This window comes from Hirundo rustica, chromosome 9 (assembly GCF_015227805.2).
Source record: "Hirundo rustica isolate bHirRus1 chromosome 9, bHirRus1.pri.v3, whole genome shotgun sequence".
NCBI lineage: Eukaryota > Metazoa > Chordata > Aves > Passeriformes > Hirundinidae > Hirundo > Hirundo rustica.
Genome location: NC_053458.1, coordinates 29,769,877 through 29,795,905, shown reverse-complemented (window position 1 = coordinate 29,795,905; position 26,029 = coordinate 29,769,877). Strand labels below are relative to the sequence as shown.

General features: G+C 55.7%; 1 protein-coding gene across 1 annotated transcript; it reads right to left on the bottom strand.

Moving 5' to 3' along the window:
* Positions 1-1,853: 1,853 nt before the first annotated feature.
* LOC120756845 (ADAMTS-like protein 2) lies at positions 1,854-22,358 on the bottom strand. The gene is made up of 18 exons (XM_040073583.2): positions 22,260-22,358; positions 15,902-16,044; positions 13,745-13,820; positions 13,134-13,236; positions 12,322-12,467; positions 11,957-12,080; positions 10,613-10,693; positions 10,136-10,311; positions 9,433-9,862; positions 8,412-8,805; positions 7,550-7,656; positions 7,242-7,368; positions 6,686-6,899; positions 5,964-6,119; positions 5,452-5,622; positions 3,633-3,809; positions 2,430-2,574; positions 1,854-2,317 (listed from the first exon to the last, which is right to left on the bottom strand). The coding sequence occupies exons 1-18, from the start codon at positions 22,344-22,346 to the stop codon at positions 2,199-2,201; spliced, it is 2,976 nt and encodes a 991-aa protein (XP_039929517.2). The 5' UTR covers positions 22,347-22,358; the 3' UTR covers positions 1,854-2,198.
* Positions 22,359-26,029: the final 3,671 nt, after the last annotated feature.

Sequence of the window (26,029 nt, the reverse complement as noted above, 5' to 3'; positions counted from 1 at the left end):
CAGACCCCACTGGCTCACATCTCCTTTGCAGGGCCCTCTCACTGGACGGTGATGTTCAGGTTGTTGGGGTCTCTCCCTGCTTTTGCTTCTGGAAGAAGATGGTGCGAGACCCAAATGTGTCTTGAACATGTCGTGAACGTGGGTTCACCGGCACCGCAGCTGGCAGTGACAGCCAGCGACTCTGCCTTTCTGCAAAAATGAATGTGGGAAAGTTTCCTCTTCCTCCATAAATCAAATTAGGTGAAAAATTGCTAAAGGGACATCTCCATCATTCCCAGGCACTTCCATAGCAACCAGTGCAGGACTGCTTTGCTGAGCACTTCCCATTTACGGCAGGGAGGAGGGGACAGCAATGATCCCTGCAGATGCTGTTGGAGGCAATGGCAGGAAACCTTTGCCTTTGCAGTATAGGGTAGGACTGCTCAGAAACGTGAGTGGTGGGGTTTCACTTTCACCACTGCAATTTAGAAATCATCCCGCTGCTCACAGAAGGATTTGGACTTGACCTCCCCGTTCACACACAGAAAAAGTAGGTGTCAGCACAGAGACACACGGTGCACCGGCCTGGAATGTCCACGTTACCAGGCCAAAAGGCTGATGTACACATCGGACCTGCCCGTGCCTTGGCACCTGTGATCTGGAGAAAGGAGCCAGGCAAAACATGGCAATGGTCCTTGTAACCAAACACCTTGCCCCAGCCTGCATTTTACACACACTTCTGAGCAAATGTTATGCACCATCTCCCCCACCTCCAGCCCAAAAAGACATTGCTTTTCCATTATCTGGAGACTCGGTCTGGCTGCATCACTTTTAGAGTCTCTTCCCATCCTCCAAATAGTGATAGCAGGTTTTAATGTCCTCTCACATTAAGGGCAGGCAGGAGGGAAGGTGAAAATTACCAGCAGCAAAGCTCTCTGGATCCCACTGGTCAGCAGTCTGTAGCTCCTACTGCCTCCCATCCAGCCAGAGCTCCTCCCTGAAAACGTGGTTTCTAACTGGAAGAAAATCTTGGCTAACTTGATAAATCCCGTTCTTTCCCACTAGAGCATCTGCTCAGCCAGGTCTCATCACGCTGGGAGCCCTGAGAAGTTAACGTGTCCCAGCGTGGTCTCTGCCCCGTGATGCCGTCCCCTGGGCGGGCGCAGAGCCAGCACGCAGACGCGGCGGCTCCCGGCATCCAGCTCTACCTCTTGGCACGCAAAAAGGCACCGTGACCTCCAGAGTGGGAATAACACACTTCTGTGGGTCACCCTTGTGGCTGAAGGGAGGCCACTCCGTCACCATCGTTGTCACAAGCAGATTAAGCGTGACCTGTCGCGGGCTAACGAGGCGCCGAGGCTGGGGAGGCAGCCGGAGCGGCCAGATGGCCAAGATGAGGGCTGTCCTTGCAGCCAACACACGCCCTGGGTCTGGCACAGGGAAATGGGTGAGTCTGGGAGGGCTGGAAACACGGGGGATGCAGCTGAGAGTTGGAACGTTTGGGAGCTGGTGGAAGAACAGGATGGGGTAGGGGCAGGGATCCCAGATTTTTTTCCACTTCAGATTCCTCCTTTTACTATTCTCTGTCTTTGTTGCTCAGCTATGGGTCCAAATTCAATGTCAGAAATAAATGAGGACTTTGAAATACAAACCAGGAGTGGTCTCTGTTCTTTTGGCAGGCGACACCAAAAGGGCTTTATCCAGTGCTGCCTTGGAGCTCTGCTGGTGCAAGGACTTTTCCTCCCCACCCTTCCTGCTCGTGCTTTTGCTCCCCTCGTGTCCCCTGCTCCTCCCTTGGCTCTGGCCTAGGCACACGCATCCCAAATCCACAGTTTTATAGTTTATCTCTTTATTGTGACACAATTTTTCGGTGTGTTTTGGCAGTTGCCCTTGTAGTAAGAAGCCTGCAGGGCAGAACAGAGGGATGCTGCTGTCCCTGCCCTGGCACAGGCTGGCCTCGGAGACGGTGACAGCAGGGACAGGCTCTCCCAACTCACTCCTCAGTAGCTTTCTAGGCACTGATGGTTTGTCTTGTGTGAAACCCTCTCGGTGGAGAGGGAACAGTGATGACTAAGTCGTAGGAATCCTTCCTCGCTGAGCAGGCTGCTCTACAGGGACTGGCTCCACAGCCAAGCCAAGTGGGGTGGCTTCAAGTGGAAAGTCTGGCTCGAGGGGGCTGCTGCCCCTGAACTTGGAAGGGAAGCACGGCCCGGCAGCGCTCAGGGTGCCTTGAGGCGACAGGACCAGCAGCAGGCCTTCCTGTAGTACCAGTGTGAGCACAGCTTCACCTTCAGCACCAGCACGCAGTTGGCCGTCGCTTTGTCTTCACAGGCGTCTTCTGGGGAGCAGAAGCACACGCAGAAGGGGTCACAAAGGAGATGTGCTTCCCCAGCACGGACACCACGGACAAAAGCAAGGGCTCCTCCACCTCCCTGCCCTCCCACATGTACCTGGTGCCTCCGTGGGGCAGGGCTGGAGCTGGCACGTCTGCCTGGCCTCTGGTTTGGCAGAGGGGTCACAGCCCTGAGCCAGTGCTTCCCCCTGGTAGCACTTCACCTCCCGCAGCCGCACGCCAGCACCACACGTCTTGCTGCACTGTCGGGGCCAAGAAAGAGGAAAGAGAGCATGAGAGGCGTTTTCTGTGTTTCTATAGCTCCCAAATTCTTTACTCAAGTCTCCCAGTCCCTGCTTTGGATCGCTGTTCTTGAGGAGGTTTGGGTCAAATGCCACACTGATCTCCAACTTACTCTCCCTCTTTTTTTGCTGGAGGAAAACGTCCCTGAGTTGGGGCAGAGCAAGGGAGAGTTTGCTTTTCATCTCTTTGTTGCAGCTCAGAACTATCTTTGTTTGGAGAGTTGATGCTGTGACAGAAAATGGAGAAAATGGCTGCTGTAAGCCAGACATTGCTCCCCAGTCTTCCCACACCCTAAATGTTCCCAGTTACTATTAAGGGGAAGAGGGAAAGACAAAACATGGACTCCTGGCAGCAGAGGAGACACGGCTGTATCCTGCATGCCTGGAGTGTGGTGCATGGTCTTCTTGAAGCAGTAACTCCCATGCTCCCAGATTTTCTCCAGGCTGCATGTGCTGCCAATAAGTCTGATTTTTGTATGTAGAGTGATAAAGAGAAACATCTTTCACCAAAGATGGATCTTTCTCTGTATAGTTAAATTCGGCACAAAAAGTCATGTTTACAGGACCAAAGATCTTCAATTCTTCAGATTGCTGCCTTGGGAAGGTGAGGAACCCGCTAATGCCAAGCATCTGTTGGGGACCAAAGATCTCATGTGGATAATCCTGCGAGTGTACCTCAAATGGCTCTGTCAATTTCTTCTGGAATTGGCCAAGCATCCACTGGCACACTAACGAGACGGGTGGGAAATGGCTTTTTTGGGGTTGTATTGGACAGACATACGGTATCTAAACCAGGCAGCAGTCTCTCATCCTGCTGCCTGCTCTGCAGAGCAGAGCAGAACTTGGGGTCCCACCCAGACTTGGCAGAGCAGAACTTGGGGTCCCAGCCAGACTTGGCAGAGCAGAACTTGGGGTCCCAGCCAGACTTGGCAGATCCCTGGCAGAGCAGGCTGCCAGAGAGCCTCAGCACAGGACCTGCTCCACCAACCCTGCCCCTTCCCCTCCACCCCCAGCCCTACCTGGGACCAGGAGGTGGTGAACCACGTGGAACACGGCCTCCTGAAGCAGGCAGCTTGTTCCTCAGGTTTGGGAGAGGTCTCGCAGCGTTTCTCAGGGTACTCCCTGTACAGCCCGTTCTCCAGGCCCACGCACAGCACCAGCCGGGTCTTCACCCCTCGCCCGCAGCTGGCGTCACACTGCAGGGGAACAGAGCAGCCCGCTAACAAACGGTGCCCGAGCCTCAGGCAAGAGGCCATCCTGCTCAGAAGGAAGGCTGGATGCCTGTGCTGGCAGCAGCCTGGCAGAGGGAAGTGCTGCCCAGGCCACAGGAGCAGGGGCTGTGATTTCCCAGGGAGCAGGGACAGATGCTGGCAGTTAGTGTTCAGCTGAGCTCACCTTGGCTGGCCGGGAGAGCTACCACAGGGCACCTGGAGCAGCCCAGCTAAAACTGCAAGAGGCTGTTTCTGTCTTATTTTACGTGTATCTGTGTTCTGGAAAACCACATAGCATATGCATGTAGCAACCTCCATCTCGGAGTACTGCCAGGCTTTGTGTGGGCCCAAGGGGACCCGAGTGGTGCAGTGCAGGTGGTGTGCACAGACGAGCACTGCTGAACCCAGAGCTATGCAGGCTTGGCTGGGAGGGCTCTCTCCCTCAGGACACCACCAGGAAAAGCAGCAAGAGGCAGGATCTGCTCCCTGACGCCCATGCAGGCAGTTGCCATTTTGAGATTTACTGCTTTGAGTCCTTTTTCACCACAGCAGGGCCAGCACAACTGGCTTGCATCCGCCCTTAGTCATCCTGAGAACTCGGAGCTCATCAGCAGAGAGGACACAGCAAAGAAGCTGGCACGGACAAAGGTGGGAAGCTCAGCTGGCCTTTCAGAGCTCTGATGAGTTTCATAGCTGGGTCACTGCTAAAAATGGCACTTCAGGATTGTGTGTGACCCACACAGAGGGCCAGAGCAGGGGAGGGTCACAGAACAGCCAGGTTTAACCAGTCTGTGCTTGTTACTGGTGCTGGAGGAGGCTCAGCTCAATGCAGTCAGCAGGTATAAAAAGGGAGCAAAGTGAGAAGAGAGGCTTAGCCATGACTGGAGGGGGGAGGGCTTTGGCTGCTTCCCTTATATCCTAGAAACCTTTTTCCTTAGTGCTGTATGAATCCCTGTTTTGCTCAAGACTTCAAAGAAAAAGCCCAAGCCTCGCAACTGACTCGAGGTGTTTCTTTGGATACTCTGAGATTTGGATCAGCACGTATGGGGAAGCCTGAAGCCTTTAGGCCTTGAGCAACAGAAAGAGACTAAAAAGATGTGCAGAGACTGAGTGTTGGGTGGAACGGAGCACCTGGACAGTGTTCACTGGACTGCCATCCCTGAAGCAAGTACACAGTTATGGTCACAGTTATGTGAGTTTCAGCGCGGGGGTCTGGGCTGTGGTTCTGGTTTACCTCCGGCTGTTACTTATCAGAGACTAAGCCGGTTTTGTTGAGACTTTCTCTGTACTGGTGGGAAACTCTTGTCCTCTGGGGGTGAGTGAGCAAGGCTGTGCTGAGGAGCCAGGTGGGAGATCAGTTTCCTCAAGGTATTGCTGCCCTCCCGTGGAGCTCCTTGGGAAGGCAGCGAAGGCCACGAACTTTGGGCTTTTTATGGGCTACGGCAGGGACAAGCTGGGCTATTCACTGCTCCTTCCCTCTTTCTCAAAGGAGCTCAGAGATACAGAGCCTCGTCTGAAGGCCACGCTAAACAACCGTGCTCCGCCAAGGGAACCAAGCTCCCACCACATCCTGCGGGATAAGGGGTGGAAAGGAGGTCTGAGGACGGGGGGCCGGGCTTGGCTTTACCTGCTCCCAGTCCTGCTCCACCCAGTGTGCGGGGCAGTCCTTGTCTCCACACGGGTGCACGGCCAGGGGCTTGGTGGCCGGGTCACACTGCGAGCTGGAGATCACCTTGCCCTCCAGGTTGCGACACGCGACGAAGCGGCTCATGCGCCCCTCGCCGCACGAACCTGAGCACTTGGAGAGCAAAAGGCATTTAGACACGTCAGAAAACGGGGAACTGGAGAGGGCAGGGGTGGTGGTGGCAGCAGAGTCCAGCCCTGACACCGGGACTGTTGCACTGGATCCCAAGGGGCTTTAGAGGTGCGTTTGGCCAGGGGCTTCCCTTCTCCAGGTGCCGTGAGCTTCCCAGATCATTGAACGGAGCTCGGCACAGAGGTAACCCAAATTTACAGCAAGGAGAGGCAAAGAAGCAGAGGTTGTTTTAGTTTCTGTAGCTTGGCCTCTGCCAGAAGAGAGCCGCCGGAGGTGCCAGCAGCTCCCACCCCCAGCCCAGCGCAGGGGATGCCCGCACTCACGGGGCCCCAGTCGGAGGCGGTCCAGCGGCGGTCGCAGGGCGGGCCCGTGCACGCCCGCTCGCTGCTGGGCTTGCGGGACTCGTCGCACAGGGGAGCTTCCACGGAGCAGCGCACCTCCCGCTTCATGGTCCCCGGCGTGCCGCACCGCGCCGAGCACTGCAAGGGACGCGCGGAGTCAGCCCGGGGCTCGGGGGCACGGAACAAGGGCCAGCAGCAGCTGCGCCGCCTCCCGTTCTCCTCCCGCTGCTCTAGGAGAGAGGGGAAGGGCCCCAGCAGGGACAGAGAAAGGTGTGTCCTTCCCCTCCAACATATCAATGGGCTGGTGCCTAAACTGCTGTTCAAAGCCACTGGGCCACAACCCGAGCAGGCAATGGGAAGTAAGTCAGAGGGACTGCAATGGGCTTCCAGTTTTTCTGTATCTCCATGGCACTGTTTCCCGATTGGCCCTCAGTTTGGATCCTCTGGAAGAGGAAGCTTCTCACTGGCAGGGCTTTCACTTGGTCACTGTCCTGCTTTAGAAGTGACCTTAGAAAAAATGTTTTGCAGCGGGCTTTGTCTGCTGGGCAGTGCCAGAACAGGGCAGCTGCAGATAAAGGCACTCCTCGTTTCCCCAGGGTGCAGTCGGCCAGGGGCTTCCTCAGCACCCAACATCCGCCAGCCGCCTTCCTCCAGGCCCCACCCCGGCCCCGGCTGCTCAGCTCTGCCACGGGAGCAAAGCCTACCTCGGACCACTCGGAGAGCTCCCACTGGGGCCCACAGGCCTTGTTCTTGCAGGCTTTCCTCTCCATGGGCCTGGCCAGCCCCGCCGCCTCGCAGAGGTCATCGTAGACAGAGCTGTCGAAGCCCGGTGCCAGCATCTTCCAGCAGCGCACGGTGCGGTACTGGAAGCCCTCGCCGCAGGTCCGGGAGCACTCGCTCCACCGGCTGGTCTCCCACCTCCACGAGCAGGAAAAGCACAGAGGAACACCCAGGTAAGGGGGAGCAGGGCCGTGGGGTGGCAGGGCTGTGCCTGCACGCCCGGGGCTCCCTCACCCTGCAGCTGCTGCTGTGGCTCTGCTCGGCACATCTGAGTAAATGTGGTGCTGGCCTTGAAACCAGCTTTGCCCTTAGCAGGCACTTTAGGTCCCAAATTCTTCCCCTCCTTTTGCTCACAAGGGGATCCGAGGTCGTCTTAGTTTAAGCATGCCAGTCAGCCCAAAAATGGCTGTATGCCTTGAGCAGAAACTGATCCTTAGAACTGATCTCTCCCTGTGGACAGCTGATGTCCCTTCCACTCACCTAGGCTGGCAGTCTCTCCCTGTGCAAAATTCGTGAGTGGGTTCTGGCCGGGTCAGGGCATCACAGTAGGATTCATCCACCTCCACCCCATCGTAGCGCACGCACATCGCGTAGGAGGTGCTGATACCTGCGGGGCCAGCAACACCTCAGCCATGCTCCAGCAGATCCAAGAGCCTCCTCCCACCAGCGGTAAATAACTGGAGGGCTCACTGCATCTGAAAGTCTCCTGTATTAAAACATACCAGGATTCTCTCCCAAAAACAGCCCAAAAGGACCTCATGTGATCAGTCACCTGAAGCCAAACCTACCTGAAGTGCAGGTGGAGCTGCAGGGGGCATAAGCTGAGACTTTCCACCGATACATGTCAGCCAAGCTGATGTCGTCGTGGCCCACGGGGCTCACATCGAACTCATTGCTGTGGGAAAAGGAGGTGGTGTGAGCTAAAGAGGAAAAAAAAAATTGCTGCAAACATGAAATGTGGGGAAATTCCTCCTTGCTGTCTTTGAAGATGGAAAGAAAGCCAGTGTTTCTGCTTTCCATTTCCCCCACCTTGGGCAAGGCAGACCAGTGATGAACAGAGAGTGCAAAGCCTTGATCCACCTCCCATATTCAACTAGCAAGGAGGAAGCATCGTTCATGGTGAGTCTTGTGTATATCATGGTTTGCCAGCCATGTGAGTGCCCTCAGCCTCAGCTTGTACCTCGCCTTGAGGCATGATCTGGGTTGGAAAGGGAAGCTCAAGCAAGGCCCCTCTCATGTCGTATAACGTGGTGGTGGGAGTTCATATGTGGCTTGCCAGAAATATTTAAAAGCTGGTCCTCAGTCTCCTGCCAAATGTTTACAGAAGTTTCAGAAGCTTATGTGCCCAGAGGAATGGGACAGGAGGGGCGTGACACGATGGCCTGTGTGTATATGTGACATGCTATGGAATCCTGGCCTTCTTTACAGCCACACCGGCTCCTCCAGCACCCGTTTAAATGGACCCTGAAATGTGTTCCAGGAGCTCCGTGTTGTAACAATCACTCGTTGGAGGAAGCACCTAGAGCAGCTTCCATGGATAGAGGCTGGCGAATGGGGACATCGAGGACAGCAGGGAGGCTCCCAGAGGACGGGCTCGGCTCTCCCTCCCCAGCCCACCGCGCTGTTTTAGCCCGGGAAATCGGGTGCCACCTTTCCGTGCCGGGGGCTCGCAGAGGCTCTGCCTGGCTGATGCCGGGGCTGGCCCCGAGCGCTGGGCTCTCCACGGACGCCACCGCGCTGTAGTTGGCCGCCTCCCCCTGGCTCCCGGCGAACGCCTCCACGTCCAAGTCCCCCGGCGGGTTCCTGCGAGGCGGCGCTTTGCGGAGGCCCTGCGGCCGGAGCGCGGCCGTGGAGTTCCCGGGGCGCGGCCTGGCCGCGGGGGGCTGCAGCTCCCTGCAAAAGGCGGCGTCGTGAGGGTCTCGCTGGCAGAGGCGCCTGAGGAGACGGAGCCTGGAGGATGTCACGCGGCCGTTCTCCGACGGCTCGGGCCTCCTCATGCTGTAGGGCACAGCCGTGCTGATGGAGATTTGGTTGAACCTGAGAGCTGGAATTAAAACACGTGCTTTAGCTGCGTGGGACGGCTTGGACTTCAGCGTGCGGCATTTAACGAGGCAAAAGAACCGTTCAGTGTGCAGCCTAAAAATCAGAAATTTCTACCGGGGAGCAACCCCTCGCTCTGTCTGCCCACTGCTCCGGAGCCCCATTTAAGCTCCAGTCTGGGCCTTCAGCCCTGGGCTGCACAACGTTGTGTTTGTTTCTGAATTGTTGTATGGCTCTCCCAGACCCACCCCGGATTTGACTTGTCCCCTGATGATCGCTGGACTGTTGCCAGGCCCTGTTGCTGTCACTGCCCTGCCTGCCAAGCTCAGGCACCGAGCGAGTGCCCTGCCTAAACCCAGATTACAGAAATCACAGAGTGAACCAGGTTGGGAAAGACCTTTCAGATCATCAGGTCCAACCTATGACCTAACACCTCCTCACTGTGGCCGCCCTCTCGCAGCCTCCCCTTCCCTCAGAGAGATACTTGCTGCTCCCTGACGGTCTCCACCCCACCGTTTACCATCCTTCCCTCCTGCCCACCCCGATGCTAAAGCTTAGATCTCAAGAAGACCCCTGCGGAACGTCTGCTTTCAGTCAGTAAAACAGGGGAAGGAAGAACAAAGCAACCAACCCAACTCTGTTTCTCTGCCAGCTGCTGCTGCTGCTTCCTCCTCCTCTTCCTCTCCTGCTGTGTTTGCATGGTAGCCCTGTCTGATGTGAAAGTCGTACTTCTCCTTCTCTTCACTTTGTTCCCAGCCCCAATCCCGGCTCTGACTGGTTGAGTTGGTCTGGAAGAAGTGCGGGCTGCCAAAGTCTAAATCTTCTTGGCCTTCCCTTAGAGGAAGCTGTTCACTGGTGTCGTCTGGTGGCAGGGAGAGCCACGTGGCATTGAAGTCCTGGGCAGCTCTGGAGTTGGCTGGAATGGGATGGCTCTGGCTGGCCTCTGGTAGGCGGTGATAGAGGGGCCTGGCGAGAGCAGGGGCGGCAGTTCGGAGAGGAGGTGTCCGTGGGACAGTGTAGTCGTAAGTTACGTGAGGCATTTTCCCGTTAAAGTTGTAGTACTGGAGGAAACGGGGAAAGAAAACAAAACTGCTTTTATTTGAAGGGTAAAAAGCACTGCAAGGGCCACACAGAGCCCAAAAGCCTTTTCTAGCCACAGCTGTTTGGTGCTGGTCGTCAAGAGAAGACGGCATCCTCACAAATCCAAAAGGAAAGCCCCTCACACCCGTCTGGCCTCCTCATCCCACCCACACACGCGGGTTTGGCTTGGGAACCAGGTTATGTCCCTGTGACCTGGGGAAGACAGGAAGGCCTGCGACTGGCTGCTCACGTACCATGGCGTTCAGAGACTGGTTCGTGGGCCCGTGAGCGATGATGTACTCCAGCCCATCCGAGTGCAGGCTCGAGGGCCGCCGGTACTTGAAGACGGTGCCAGCTACCCTGAAGTTCTGAGGGTTGTCGATGGCGGAGTTGCCGTTGAAGAAGAAATGCCCCGATTCATCTGCGAGTGCTTCAAAGAGGGGGAAAACAGACAAAGGGGACATTCTGCAGGGCTCTGGCACTGAGGAGAGGAAAGAGCCCACGGGTGAGAAAAGCCCAGCAGAAACAGAAGCCCGGGCCCTGCCCGTAGCGAACCTGGGCTCCAAACGTCTCTCCTGGCACTGGAGATGTGGTAGCCTCGGTTTTTGGAGAGGTGAAGCACCCATGTAGCTACCCTGGAGGAAATGCTCTCTCACAGCAGAGGTGGGAGTGCACAGAGCCTCCTCCCACCTCCCTGTGGGTCTCCACACCCACCCAGCTCCTCTGCTCACCCAGGATGTTCTCTGTTTTCCTACGCTCAATGATGAGGATGTCTGTGGCACCAGCAGGGATGTTGGTGATGAACACATAACCTGAGGAGCAGAACAGAGCGTGAGGAGACCTCAAGGGCAGAATAGAAAGGTAAGGGGCGGGGGGGAAAAGCAGCTCATGGGACAAGTGTGTTTGTAGGGAGGCAGCGCTGCCCTTCAGGAGCAGGGCACCAAGGACCGAAACACACATTGCACCAGTCTGTGAGCTCTCATCCCAGATCTCCTCTGAAATCCCATTAACAGATCACCACTACGGGTGTCAGTCTGAGCACTGCTGGGTTTGGAGTCAGGAAGGAACTGCACAATGAAATGGTCTGGCTTTGGGGGTTTGGATGAACGTGCTTTCACACTCTTTCTGGCAAGAGCACAGAAAAAAAGCTTAGTAGTGATCAGGGTTGATGCTGAACAGAGGGTGGAAAAAGACCATAGGTCCCCTCAGCTCCTGACTCCATGGAATTTGTCTCGGGAGTAACATAAAAATTGACCTTTAAAGGGAGAGGAAATAAGAGACTATTAAAGTTGCCTGGTTTGGCAGTTTGTCTTTCCCACTGGAAGCACGGCTCTTGTCTGTTCTGTAAGATACTGTGAGGGCTGGAATGGGCCAAAACTGCACCCATACTGCTACAGGGGGTAACAGCGTTACCCCAGCCTGGAAAGGGGCCTGGGGGCTTTTCTAGGCTGGTGTTTGTAGGGAGTGAGGCAAACTAGTGAAACAACAACAGTGTGAGATGTTGTTCCAAAACATCCTCAAACCACAGCTCATTAATTACTAATGAGCAGACCACAGTCCATTCTTCCTGTGGCTGGAGGACTGGGCCATCAGGCTGCAGGGATGAATCCCAGCCCGATTTCAGGGGGGACTGTCCCTCAGCTGTGCCAGCCGCAGGACTGGGGAAAGCAGGAGATTAAGTGCAGGCTGGAACTAACGCTGTGACCCTCATCGTAGCTTAAGTTTCAAATGAACACGTAGCACAAATAAAAGAAGATTCATTGATCTCTTCACATTATCTGAGGTGGGCGAGAGGCCAAAATCAATAGGAACAAATAGATCCCCAGCTGCTTCCTGTTCTAAACAGGTGAAGGGAAACCTTACCGGCCTAAAATAGAGTACATCAAACCAATCTCCTCTGATGATTAAGTGAGAAGGACAAAACACAGGCATTTAAGCAGGGGTGGTGGCACTCCTCAACCCTTTCCACCCAGCAGCTGGGAAAGCTCCTACCCACGGTTCAAGCCAGTCCCCCTCCATGCCAGCTGGTGGTAGGAAGTAGCAGGTGAAGTCTCCAGACTGGTAGCAGGGAGTACCTATCTGTGAGATTGCCTTTCGGAAGGTGCCCGAGACACGGTGGCAAGCGCTGCCGTCCCCTCCACACACCCTGCATCTGTCCATGGTCCGGGGCGAGTACAGGCTCCCGTCGCACCCCACTGGCTGCAAAGGACAAAACAAGAGAAGGTTCCCTGGGGCCAGCTTACCTCCACGAGGGCAGGGTCTTTCCCAGGAAATGCTGCTGTGCTCTTTTGGGGAGGTTCTGGGGGGTTGTAAGGAATGAATCCAACGCGAGGCCTCTCTTTCGATTCCCTGCCGGGACGCCTTGGCTTTGCGATGACCAGGAGGTCCAGCCATGCAATTCAAATCCCTGCTTCTCTCCTGCTTCCTCCCAGAGCCTCACCTCACACTTCCCATTGATGCAGACCCCTTGGTAGGTCCTGTCCTTGCAGGAGGTGCCATCCTGCGCTCGGGCCATCAGCTGCCTCTCTCCGCTGCGCGTGGTGCACTGGAGGTCACACGGCTTGTTGGAGATACTGGTGTAGTCATCTGCAGGGACAGAGGCAGAGGGTCACCAGGCGGGTCAAGGTGCCCAGAGATGGGCAGCGAAGAAGGGGACCTTCCCCGTGTCCCTGCTGATGGTTTGATGTCACCCTGGATGTTCCTGCTGCTCGCAATCACACCCCAGGTTTTACAGCAGCCAAGGGGTCGCGCTGTGAGGCTGCACTGGGGCCCGTGCCAAGCAGAAATCCTTCTTGCTGGCAAACCCTCTTCCTGGCCGTGCCCTTGTGGTGTCATCGCTGTGCCCAGCATGGGAATGTGCATCGGCAGATCCCGGGCCACGTGTGAATGCACAAGGGCAGAAAAAGGGCTCTAGGAGGGGCGCTGACGGCGCGGGGTGGTGGCCAGCTATGCCCCGTTCACCTGAGCAGCTGGAGGTGCAGGTGTTCCATGGCTCCTTGGCAGGTAATGGAAAAACAGGTGAGTCCAGAACCAGGGTCATATCTCAGGTGAACTCAGTCTGGGCCTCAAGGGACAACTGGACACCCACGTGAAGTCACTGTGTAGGAAATGGATGAGCTTCCTGTTCCAAACAGCCCAGGGCAGCCAGGAGCATCCATCCCTTGTCCCCTGGGGCTTTACTTTTCTGTGCCCAAGAATATCCCATGGGTGTTTTCTAACCCTCAGCCCTTGTGTGAAGTTGTGAAAACCCACCTGGATAGAGGGGCATCCAGTGGTAATAGCGCTTCCCAAAGGCTTTGGCATTGAAACTGGAGCACTGCTGCTGTTTGAAGCTTGCTGTGTTGGCTGGGCAGGGCTGTGGAAGGAATAAATGCAATCAAAAAGCTCCCTGTCTCACAGCCATTCTTGTGACAGCTGCTTGTCCCTGCTGCATCCTTGCAGGATGGAAATGCCCTGTCCAGCCTGGAAGGAATTGGTGATGGACTTGGATGTCCCTTAAGAGAGGCAGAAAGGCCAGGACTTCATTGCCAAGGGCCTCTCAAACAGCTGTGTTTAACAGCCCTGAAAAAATCCCTTCCAGCAATGGGAAAAGCATCCTGGAAAAACTTCATCCCTCACCCCACAACAAATATGCCTTTCCATCCTTTTGTCCCATCTCCCAGTCCCAAAGAAAAGAGCCCATCTCCCACATCCTCAAAGGCACACACACCATCCACCACCCCAGGAGAGGACCACATCCCTTGTCTCCACCCTGTGAGGGACCAATCCCACCCCGAGTGCTGGTGATTTTGCAGCTCCAAGTAGGGCCCCCTGAGTCCCACACCCCCCAGGAAGGAGCAGTCAGGATTGGAAGTGGTTCTCACCTGCTGCTGGCACAGTTGGTAGTGCTTGGCCTGGCCAACACACATGGTGCTGTTCGTTCCCTGGGGCGTCTGGAGCCTGAAAAGAAGAAGATTCCAGATGTGAGCTGGAGGTCTGTGAAGTACCCAGGTACTGAGGATGACACAGGGGTCAGGCCTGACTTAAGAGGGAGAAACAAGGCAGGTGTTTCATCAGAGCAGAGCTTTCTGGATCCAGACTGGCCAACATCTCCTCTGAAACACACCTTCAGTGCTTTTAGGTGGGCTGTGATTTGAGGCTGTCCTTGTTTTGGGGCAGGCTGAGCAGATAGGGGGCAATTGCAGTATTGGCACCCCTGTGTCCCTTCACCTGTGAGCTCCAAAAGGGCTGATGTGACCAAAAGGCGACAGAAGCTGATGGTCCATCACTCCTGTGGATGTGCCCAGGATTTGCAGTGACTGGGGGAGTTGATTTCACTGTGAATTGGCAGAGAGCTGGTGCCCATCAGGGGGACTGGCCACCCCAACAGGTTATCAGGGAAGGCTTGGACAGGTGATGAACCAAAACCATAGGAATTTCTCAACAGTTGAATCTTTGGCTCTGGCCAGCATGGGATACTGGACTGATGCAAAAGACAGAAAAATTCTTGAAAGCTCTGATGATATATGGAGAATGGCTGAGACCACAGGTCAAGGCAATGCAGTGATGATCTGCAAAACAATGTGGGCAATGTGTAAGGTTCTGCAGCAGGCACGGTGTTACCAGCTCTGGGAGCCAAGGATACAAGGCACACCTTAATTCAGGCTGGCCCGGCTGGAGGTGCTGCAGCTGTCCCTCCAGAGCACCGCTCCACACGACACAGGCAGAGCCTGAACTTGCAGTAACACTTCCAAAGTGCCATGCCCTTCAGAAGCAGAGGCTTCCTGCAGATTCAGGCAGAAATTGTTTTGTGGCCATACCTGCCTCATGCTTAAGCCATTTGCCTTAAAGTTTGGGCTGAGCTTTTCTCTTTCTTCTTAATTCAGATTTGATCCCTGGACTAAAACGCCACAGCAAACCCTCCCCTCCCTAGCTGAGGGGTCGATGATAGAGCTGGCATCAAATGGAGAGAAAAATCCCTCTTCTGGAAGCAGGCAAAGGGCAGAAGGGCTGCTCTGGCTGTAGGGGTGCAGGACAGCCCCAGCTCCCTCCCTGTGCTGTTCCCCACTGCTTTCCCAGGGTGCTGGAGCGGAGGATCAGCAGCAGAGATATCCAGAGAGGCCACAGCCAGAGGGAAGGTCCTACAGCACATCTGGACCTTCACCTTGCTGTCAACCAGCTGAGAAAAGAGAAGTTTTCTGCTGCAGGAAGGAGGGCAGGTGGGGGGCCCTGTGCTCAGGAGTGCATTCACGCAGAAGGGAAACTCGCTGTGCTGCAGGACGCCCGCTCTCATTAACATCCCAGCAGCCTGGAGGAGCAGGTCACAGAGCTGCTGGAGGAGGAGGAGGAGGAGGGGGAATTGGTGGCAAGGTAGCACAGAGAGGACAGCAGAAGTTCAGGCAGCTGCTGTTGCCCTGCTGTCCCCACTCCCACAAACCCAACCCGACTGATGCAGGACTGTGGCAGCTGTAGGGGACAAATGCAGGTGCTGTCAGGTGACAGCCAGATAAATGACAGAGGGGAAAAACTTGCCAGCTCTGCAGGGAATAGAGAGGGGAAATTGCTGAGATGTGGCTGAGCTGGCTGCTGCCAGGAGTAAATCAAGTCCCCATAAGGTGTCTGGCAATGTGTGCCCACATCCTGAGCACAGGAACTGGCCACAAATCAGCGCTGGCTCGGTCAGAGCAGCCATGGCAATGAGGCCTTGTGGAGGAAGGGAGAAGAGGAGCAGAGCCAGCCTTCTCCAGCCCATAACCCCGACATCTTCAGGACTCCAGGAGAGGACCGAGCCCTTGCTCCCCATCAGATAAGTCAAGCTGAGTGGGTGACATGTTCAGGGATCGTGTCACCTGCCCCACTGCAGCGTGCTTCTCCTGTCACCCTTCCCCACTGCCCACGGACAACAGCTGCTTTCCTTTCCCAGAGGCCACAGAGGAGGTCAGGAACAGCTGACCCTGCAAACCCAGGGGCTTCAGCCCCAAAACACAGGTCTGGGGCACCCCACTTCCCTGGCCAGGGGCTCAGGCTGGGCCACAGCTCACCTCTGTCTCAAGCAGTGCCTCTCCCGGGACATCACGCCCCTGCCGCAGGACCGGGAGCAGGTGGACCAGGAGCTCCACTCTCCCCACCACGTGGTGACTTCTTCATCCCAGGCACCAGCTCCATCTGCTGCCTCACTACTGTCCTGACAGAAACAGAGCATTGTTAGCTGGAGAACCTGGCTCCTCACCACGCAAGGCAGCTGGCCCGGCACCTGGATGCCTCCTGAACAGGCAGCAGTGGGACAAAGGTGCCAGGATCTGAGTCCCGTGCGGCCACACCAGGATCTCAGCATTAAAGCTTCCCTCCAAGACTGAGTTCTGCATGGGAAGCAGGATGCCTTGGGATCTCGTGGGACAGAGAAGGGCTGTAGGGCTGGAGCCTGGCCCCACAGCATCACAGCTGGGAGTACACAGGTGTCGATCCTCAGAGCAGCATTTCCAGGAACAGCCTTCCCTCTGTGACTAAAGCAGCTCAGATCCAGGCTGCTCATCCCCCAACCCTCACAAAAATCATTCTCAAGAGATTCAGAACCAGAGCCTCTCCCCATGAAGCGCTCTATGTTCAGAGGAGGAATGCTCCCTCTCCCAGCACACCTTGCTGGGGCTCAGCCTTTAAATTTGGCAAATCTGATTTCCTCTGGCCCCAGCGGGGTATTGCAGCACGCTGCTGTTGGCTGTGCCTCCGCAATTCCCAGCGGGTAAACAATTCCGTGGTTCAGCTGGGATTTTTCCTGGCGGTATTTTCCTGTTTGGTGTCTGATGGTCTAAAAGCTCCCAGGGACCTTGGCAAACTTGCCTGTGCAAGAACTAATCTGCTGTTTACTGAAACACAGCTGTGAGTAGTGTTGAATGCAGCCCCGAGTTTAACACAGGACAGTGACTGGAAGGGATTTATCCAGCTAAAACGCCAAGTGTTTAAATATTAATGGACGAAAATTAATACTTTGTGTGTGTGAAGCGTGCTTTCTTAAAGCAAGGGCTCAGGGAAGCTGTATCAGTGCTACTGTTAGCAAAACACGCTGGTTTTGGTGGCTGATGATCCTGTTGTAAACAACCCTCTGCAAAGCAGAACTGATGGGTGCGAGAGAAAACCCAGCAGGGTTTGCTCATCACTGGATGTGCTCTGCTCACTACTCTCTCTTTGCTTTATGCTCCTTCACGGTGTGATAAAGCCAAAGTGCTCTTCATTTTGTCGTGTAATTCCTGCCTGAGAAGTTGTGTTTCCTCAGTGCCTGCCAATAGAACAGCCTCTGGGCAGAGGAGATGCAGCTGGTTTATGCAAATGTTTTCAAGCTGTAACTTAAATGGTTGCAATGTGCATAGTGCCGCTTTTTGATGGTTGGAAGGAACCTCCTCTGCTGCAAAAAAAAGCACCCTGTTACCTGGTGCTTTGCTCTCCAGTGATTGCAATAGTTGATTTCAACAGCAAGGCAACAGAACTCCTTGCTGTACTTCAGTCTTCTGGTTGGAGCTGAGTTGCCTGACAGGGAGCAAATGCTGTGGCCAGCAGCTCAGCTGCTCAGTAGGAAGATGTTTTCAAAAATACCTTCTTCTGTTCTTCCAAACAATCATCTCAACCAATTCCCCATGAGAATTTTTGTCTCACTGTACTATTATCAGACTGTAAATGGAAATTCTGACTATGCAGCTTCCACATTTACAAAGGAAACAAACCAAAAGTCTCTCATCGTGGGGTATTTTCAGCTAAAATCTTTCCCTGACCGCTCCTGTGCTCCTCTGTGATACACCTTTCAAGGCTGGGGTGGAAGAGCTCTTCACAGCTGTCAGGAAAGAGAATTCCAGTGATTTATCTGGTGTCTGAGTGGAGAGCTCAGCACAAAACTGATTCTCCCACAGCTGGAGGAAAAACCAACGCTGGGGTCTTACCCCTTTCGTGAGGCACACGGACTGCCTGGGCAGAAGCACGTGGGCCAAGAGCTGCAATACTTGCACAGCTTTTCCCCAAATGGCAATAAAAACCTGTGCAGCTGTAACCTGCAAGGCATTCCTGCCCCGAGCATCTTGTGATCCAAACAGGTGAGAAGGGGCAGAAGGAGAAGAGGTGGAGTGAAACAGTCTGCTCTGTCTATCTAGCCCTGGATAGGAAGCGGGGTTTGTGTATTGGGAATGGTGAGGAGTTGCAGGCTCCTTTTCAGGCTCCTTTTCAGGGGTGTTCTGCCTGGGTGCAAGGAGATCAGGCATGTGGGGGCACAGCTGAGGTTTGGGGGAGATCAGCATCCCTGATGTGTGAGCTTCTTCCTCACAGATAGGACAGGACACACTGCACTCACTGACAGGATGAAGAAGATTTATTGAAAGATGCTGGTCATGGAGACTTCTTTTAGTAGAATGTGTTCCCCCGTATCCATAATCCCTGTTCCTGCTTCCTCCCTGCGCTGGAGGAATCAATTGCTTTTTCAGTAGATTGATTTGGCTCTCAGGTTTTCCATGACCAAGCTCCCTTGCCAGACCTTCCCTAGGAGCATTTATTCTCTTGTGTAAGCAAGGACGATGCTGAGCCGTGTCCCTTTACGGCAGGACTGCACCCGAGTCCTAGGCCTGGACTAAGGGTGGGAACTTCAGGTACTTAGAGCTGGGGCAGCTGGTTCCAATCTGTGCTGAGTTTATTGTATTGTCAGGAATAAATCTGCGTTGACCACGACACACAAATGGTTCTTGTTTTGAATTGAAGATATATGCATTTTCCAAAAATCCAGATAATAAATTAAGGACTGTGGGACAGACTCCAGATTTGATTAGCTCCCAGCTTCAGTTTCCCAAGCCTCTCAACAATCCCAAGGGTGGATTCTGGACAAATGAATCCCCCTCTCCACCTACTCCTCACAGAGGGAGAAATGAAAGGGGCTGGATTTTGAACTCTTTGGCACCGTCCTGGTTGTGGGAGATGCTGGAGCTGCTCTAATTTGCACTCTGCTGCAGAAGCATGGAAAAGGAGCAGGCTGGAAACACCAGAGCACAGGAGATGCATGTGGGTCCAGCCTTCATAAACCTGGCTCTGCCTGGGCTTGGCCAAGGGCTCTGCCTAAAGGAGATACGATTCCTTAGGTGATGAGGATTTCCATCCCTAGAGAAGACAGACCATATTCCAGTTCAGCCGGGTGCTCTCCGCAGGAATTTCCCCAGAGGTGCTTGTGGTTCGGCACCTGGTGGTTACAGAGCTGCAGCTTTTCCTCTCTGAGGCTAACCAAGGGATTCCTGTGCCTCCACACCTGTGCTGGAGGCCATGCAGGGGCTGCCCTCCCATCCCCTCAGAGGGGGAGCAGAGCTGTGAACCCCAGCCTGCAGGGAGCTTTTCCAGCATGAAACGCCTGTCTCCAGATGTGCCAGCATCAAAGGAACATCACTGCCCAAGCCAGTGCTACCGAAAGCTCTTTCTGCCCGAGAGGAGACCCACCAGCTGCTTCCCCTCTCCCCTCTGCCAAACAAAGGCTGCCACAAGCAAAAAACTCTTCAGCTCCGTGCACAGGGGAGGGCCTGGCCTGACATCCTATCGGATTTCCAGGCGGCCTTTCTGAAGAGTTGAAAGGGATGAAATAAATTCTCCGCTGCCTCTCTGTCATGCTCTGGATCAGCTCGGAGCTGCTCTGGCATTCCCAGAAACCTGGGGATAACTGCAATTACCGTGCCGGTGGCCCAGTCCCCCGTGTTGCTCATTGTCGTGCCTAATCTTGAGATTCATTAGAGCCTGGCTCCTGGGAAAAAAAAGCTGTCTGGGAAGAGAGACCACAAACATGCCTCCTTAATAGAGGAGCTGGGGGGAAAGGCTCTCGCTGCAGCCTCGAGGGCTGGCCCACACTGAAGGGCACAGTGGCTGTCGTAAAATCTTCTGCTCAACCCTGTCTGAGAGCGTAACACGACTCGAAACAGCGGCTGAAAATGAAATAAATTCTTCCCAGACCTTTTCCGAGGCCGTTAACTGCATGTCCTCTACCAAAAATTTCCACCATCCCTTTACTTAAGAGCTTCTCTCTACAGCAAACCACACCACTTACTGAAACACTAAGTAGCTTCAGATGTCTGAATGCCTGGAATGAATGGCAGATTATTATCTGGGAATGAACGGCCGTGTTCAACGCCCCTGGTTTGGGTTCTCCCGTCTCATTCTCTGACTAAAGCTGTGGTGATGCACTCTACCAGAGCCCTGAGAAAAAACAATAGCAGTTGCAATTTTGCCCTGATGCTTTACAAAAAGAAGCGGGGTTTGTATAAAGCTGTTTCTCATCCTGTCATTGTTTTTACACTATTTATGTAGACTAGATAGTCTGTGTGAGACGTTTAATATTGGAAGCAGACACAAATACAAATTTTCCCTAGAAAAGCTGAAACAAGATTATCTGAGGAGTTTTTCATTAGGGGCAGGTATCCTGAGGTAATCTGTGGGGAAATGGAAACTCGTTAAGGATGTGGAATTATAGCAGATAAGTAACAAAAACCTGGACATATAATGAGGCACGGATGAAAAGCAAGATAGAAAACCAGTGAACAGAAGCCAGTGGAGAGCCACCAACTTCTGTAGTAATCCTGCCATGACAGCAAGTTCACAGGCAAGTGCTGCACAAAACACTCGGTCCCAGTCAGCTGGGTGATTCCCTGCAAGCGGGATAACGCGCTCACCCTGGGGCAGGCTGGTAGGAAGGATGGAAAACTGTGAAGGGGGAGAAGGGAGGAACAGGCAGTGCACATGAGATGTGTCTATCACCAGGTCTGAATGAGTAACAGGCAGTGGACGTGAGACGTGTGTATCACCAGGTTTTTCAGAGGCACTGAATACAGTTAGGAAGGAAGTTAGTTTGGAAGTTGCTTGCCCAAACTCTGGACTGAGGTTTCCTGACACTCTCTGTATAATGTTTTTATATGGAAAACGGGAGGGCAGGAGGAACAGCAGGTTAATTCCCCAACGAGCATTTTGTGCGCTGCCTTGCACCAGAGGTGGGCAACAATCAGTACCAGCAACCGGGACAACTCACACCACGTCATCTGTGATCAGATGGCTCCGGGGGGATCTCCTGGAGCAAGGGAATCTTCAGGGCAGAGCTGGCCACAGAACTGGTGTGTGTTTATCCTGGGGAGCCCTCCTCCCACCTGGGGATGCCCTTGTCTGAGGTGTTGTGCAAACACAGCTGCTGGGGGCAGGGGGAAGGGAGCAGCCAAGGCTTGTGCACACGTGTTGATGGAGGAGTCCATCCAGGTCGGTCCTGAATGAAGGATTTCACATCTGTTTAGCTTGACCTGGTTTGCTCTGCCTGAAGCTTCTGACTTAGCCCTGCAGCTCTGGGGTAAACAGAGCAGGCAGCAGATGTGCGGGAAGGTGAAAACAAAGCTTCAAAATTAAGACAAACCCCAGAGCAGGAGACACTGCTGCTCCTCAGACCTGAGTTATCCCCAGTAAATCTGCAGTGTCTGGTCCTCCCTGTGTCTAAAATGGCTCATGTGGGGTTGCTTTATCCCAGCCATGAGTCTGGGGGTGGGAAACACAACCCCAAACCCTCTTCTTTTAGCAGGGCAGAATTCCTTAGGCAGCAGAGAAATCCGGCCGGGTTCCCCCCGAGGAAACGGAGCGCCGAGGCACAATGCAGGCGGTGACCCGTGCAGGCAGGGGCACCGCGAAGCCGGGATTGCTGCCGGGCAGACGGGATTTCTGCCGGCCCTGCCGCGGGAACGGGGGCGATTCACCCCGGAGGGGCCTCGGGAAGGAGACGGGACGGGCACAGGGGTCTCGGTGTTGCGGTGAAACAAGTGCCACGGGAGGAGAGCCAGGCTGAGGGGTCCTTTGTGGAGGAGAGAAGGGGCTCTGATGCCTGGACACGCACCCCACGGTCGGTGGGGAAAGCAGCCGCCTAAAGCCGTGCTCGGGGTGGTGGGAGGGACGGGGAAAGGGGAAATCTGTTTGTTTCCAGCCCTAAACTTGAGCCAACCTTCTGCTAAGGACGAGCGTGGAGGGATGAACCTGGTGGGCAGCTTCGGGCGAGCCCCCAGCCAGGGAAGGGCGCCGCGCCCCCGTGGTCCCTGTGGCGATGCCGGGACCCTCTCGGCGCATCCTCGCAGCCCCGGCAGCCTTTCGGTAGCGCCAGGCACGGCGAGAGGGCAAAGCCTGCTCCTCGGGGTCAGCCCGGGGGAGACGCGACGGAACCCCCTTCCCGAGCAGCGCACGAGCGAGCGAGGGAGGGAAGCGCGGGGATCCCGCGGCCACGGGAACCTGAAACCTGCGGGGAAGGGAGGGCGAGGGGCCGCGGCTCGGACCCCTCTCCGTGCCTGCCCCGCCGCGGCTCCCCGAGGGGAGGGAAGAAGGGAAGGAAGGCAGGAGGGAGGGAGGGAGGGCGCGGGGGCCGCCGCTTACCTTATCGCCGAGGGGGGCGGCGGCGCGGAGGAGGAGGAGGAGGAGGAAGAGGAGGAGGAGGCGGCGGCGGCGGGGAGCGGCGGCCATGCCGCGCTGCTGCTGCCGCTGCCGCGGAGGAGGAGGCGGCTCGGCGGCCCACCAGCGGCGGCTGCGGGCGCGGCGGGGCCCGCGGAGCGCGGCCCGGCATGGCTGGGGGAGTTAATGACTTTACAACCTGCCGGGCGGCGACCCGCGGCGCTGCCGCTCGGCGGGGGAGGGATGGGATGGGATGGGATGGGATGGGATGGGATGGGATGGGATGGGGATGGGGATGGGGATGGGGATGGGGATGGGGATGGGGATGGGGATGGGGATGGGGATGGGGATGGGGGCCGGGCGCTCCTCGGGCCCCGCCGCGCCCCGCCTGCCCCTCGCACCGCCCCGCTGCCGCCGCTCCCGGAGCTCGGAGCTCTCTCGCCGCTCCGTGCGACTCTTTCCGAGCCCCTCTCGCAGCGGCCCCGGCACCGAGAGATCCCTGCGGAGCCACCCGCGCTGCCCCTCGCTCTCAAGCGGAGCCATCCATTCGTTTCCTCCTGCAGAAAACTCTTTTGCTACACGATTCCTCCTTCCTGTCCTCTGTAGGCAAGCTCTGCTTCCCAGGGCACCCTCTGCCCGGGCTGGAGCAGCCTGTGCTCCGTGCTGGGCCGGAGCACAGCATCCCCCAGGACACGGGGAGCTGCTCTTGCTGGGGTGGTGGTTGAATCACAGAATCCCAGAATGGTTTGGGTTGGAGGGGACATTAAAGACCGTCTTGTTCCATCCCCTGCCACGGGCAGGGACAGCCTCCAATATCCCAGGTTGCTCTGAGCCCCATCCAGCCTGGCCTTGGACACTCCCAGGGATCCAGGGGCAGCCACAGCTCCTCCGGGCACCCTGTGCCAGGGCCTCCCCACCCTCACAGGGAACAATTTCTTCCCAATATGACATCCAACCCTGCTCTCAGGCAGTCTCACGCCATTCCCCCTTGTCCTGTCACTCCATCCCTTAACAAAACATCCTCTCCAGCTCTCTTGGAGCCCCTTCAGGCACTGGAAGAGGCTCTCGGATCTCTCGCCCCTCTCTTCTGGGTTGCCCTTCGCTGTGCTGGTGGTCAGAAGGCAGCTTTTGGCGAGGTGCTGCCGGTACCCGTGCTGGCACGGCCGGGCCCTCCCGGTGCCGGGATCCATGGCCACAGGCTGTGCACAAATGGCATCAGGTGTCCCCGGGCCGGGGCTGGCAGCTGGGGAGCAGCGGGTCCTGCCTGCCAGATGTGCTGTCACTAGTGTGGCGAGGAGATCCGAGCCCGCATCGCTCCCTCACCGAGCGTTTCGGCCTCAAGGTGGAGGGAGGGGAGAGGAAAGACAGAGATGTCAGCAGGGGGACTCCTGATCAAAGCTGTTTGCTGGCAAGGAGAGGCGAGGGGAGGAGGGGGCGATTTGCTTCTGACCCAGCCGGAGAAAATGAGGGTGAGAAGCACTGACAAAGAGCACGGCTGTGCCTACAAAAGCAGGGAGGGGAGAAAAGCTCCAGTGAGCTCCTGGCTGCCGCCCCGTGCAATGTCCCTCCGGAGCCACTCCTGCCCCGCAGATAAGCAGAACCGCGGAGGGGCACGGGGGTGGCGGAGGGGCTGTGCCGAAGAAGAAAAGGGTGGCTGGATGGCTTCAGCTGAGCGGCTTTCAGTGCGTCTGATCTTCTTCAGCTCCTGTCGAAAGCAGCGTCGGAGCAGGAGCCCTGGCAGGCAGCAGGAGGCTGTGCAGCACGGATCCCGGGATTTGGAGAGGAGGATCTGCCTGTGAGGCTCTGCGGCAGCCTGACGGGGCAAACCCAGGTGGCCTCCGATGCTCTCCCCTCCCGGGCCCCTCCGTGCCCCTCTCTCCTGACCCTTCTCGCTACTCCTGCTTTCATCCCCTTTCATCGCTCCCGAGCCTCCTGTGCTCACAGGGGTGATACAAGTGCAGCGTGGAAGGCAGAAACACAGCGTTTAAAATGCTGCTTGTCGTTTCACATCCCGAGTTCAGGCAGTGTGGTTGTTTCCTCGAGGTGCAGAGAAGGTTTTGAATACTCTCAGTCAAGGTGGGAACAAGGATATGGGAGATCAAGGTTCCCTTGTAGTCTTGAGACACCACTCACATTAACCAATGTCTGGGAAGGTTTGGTGTTGTTACTCAAGTGATTCAATACATTTTAAATCCTGTTAACAAAGCCACCACAACTTACTCCAAGCCTCCTAATCATTTCCAATCCACTTCTCTCAATTATTTTTTTCCCCTACTGTCTCTATTCAGGCCATAAAGTAAAGCTGCCACTTTCCAACTGGTCCAGCTGGTTCTGCTGTGGGATGTTATGTGTGAGCAGACCAAGCCTGGCATGTGCAGCAGCCCTTTGTGGTCTTGCATTCAGCTCTGCCTTCACAAGGGGCTTTTCCCCAGTTGCCTTCCAGTGTCATGTGTCCTGTTAGCAGAGGGCAGGCCTGTACTGCCACCAGGCAATGTTTAAAGGATCTGTGAGTTTGAGGCTCTCCTGTGTAGCAGCACCCATGGTTTCATCCTGGCTGTCTCTCCATGGCCAGTGTTTTTCATTTTATAGGATGCTAATCCTGTTTGGGGCTGTTTCACACTCATCCCGTGCCCTCTGGAAGTTGCCTGGGATTATTTCAGCCTCTTGTTTCATTAAATTTGGTTCCATCAGCCACCAGTTTCTCAAAGAATCTTCCAAACACTATCAGGAGGGGAACCACAGGCCTCTGGAATGGAGAAGCAGTGTTTGTGGCTGCTGTCGCATCAGGCCCTGAGCATGGCCTGAAGGCATTCATTCTGCTCACAACCCACCTGTCACAGGTAGCAGCTGCCTTCTCATGGGGTAAGTCTTGGGATCATAATTATAGAGGTTGAGAGTTAAGAAAAATGCACGTGAGCCTGGCCTGGTGTGGAGAGGTCTTTAGGCACCTCTTTATTTCTCTGTGTGTGCTCCTGCTGGAGGAGCCTGGTGCTTGCCCCAGAACAGATGCCCCTCCTGGCCTGGGAGCAGGAGCAATTGGACTTTTTTCTCCCTGTGAGGAGGAACCTGTGTGGTGCAGGCACTCTGCAGACACAAGCTTTGCCCAGGGCTGTGGCTGATCCTGCTCTCAGCAGCCCCGAGGATTCAGCGCTGTTAACACAGGAAACTGGGGCTTCACTCAGCTCACTGTGGGAAGAGGCCAGGTCTGCTCCCCTGTGGACATTGCCATGTCCCGGGTTTTGTTTCCCAGAGGTGTCTGAGTGGTCCCAGGGCTGCTGGGGCAGGCGATGGAGCAGACCTCAAAGGATTGAGAGCTGCGTGGGGGCCGATTCCATCCCTCGTGTTGCGCTACCCTGATGCCTCTGCGCCGGCTCCGAGAGCATCCTCAGCTCTTGAGTGCCCTCACGAGGGATGTGCGGAGCCTCTCCTCAGCCTCCTACAGCTGCTCAGTCCAGTGCAGCGGCGAGAGGCCAGGGGGATGCCTGCCGTGGCTTAGCCCCCTCCCTCTGCGGGGAACACACTTTCAAGCTGTATTCTTTGAGCCTTTTCATCGAAGGCTCTCGGATCCACATCCCACCAGGCTGAGGCCGAGCTCCTTTGTGTGGTTCATTATACGGCCGCTTCCCCTGCAGAGTCGAAGGTGGGAAATAAAAAGAGATTCCAGCTCCCAATATCTGCAAATCTCAATTACAATGGAGGTTTTGTGGGCCAGAAAGTGGCCCCCGAGGGAGCAGGCAGTGGCAGCAGAGCCTGTT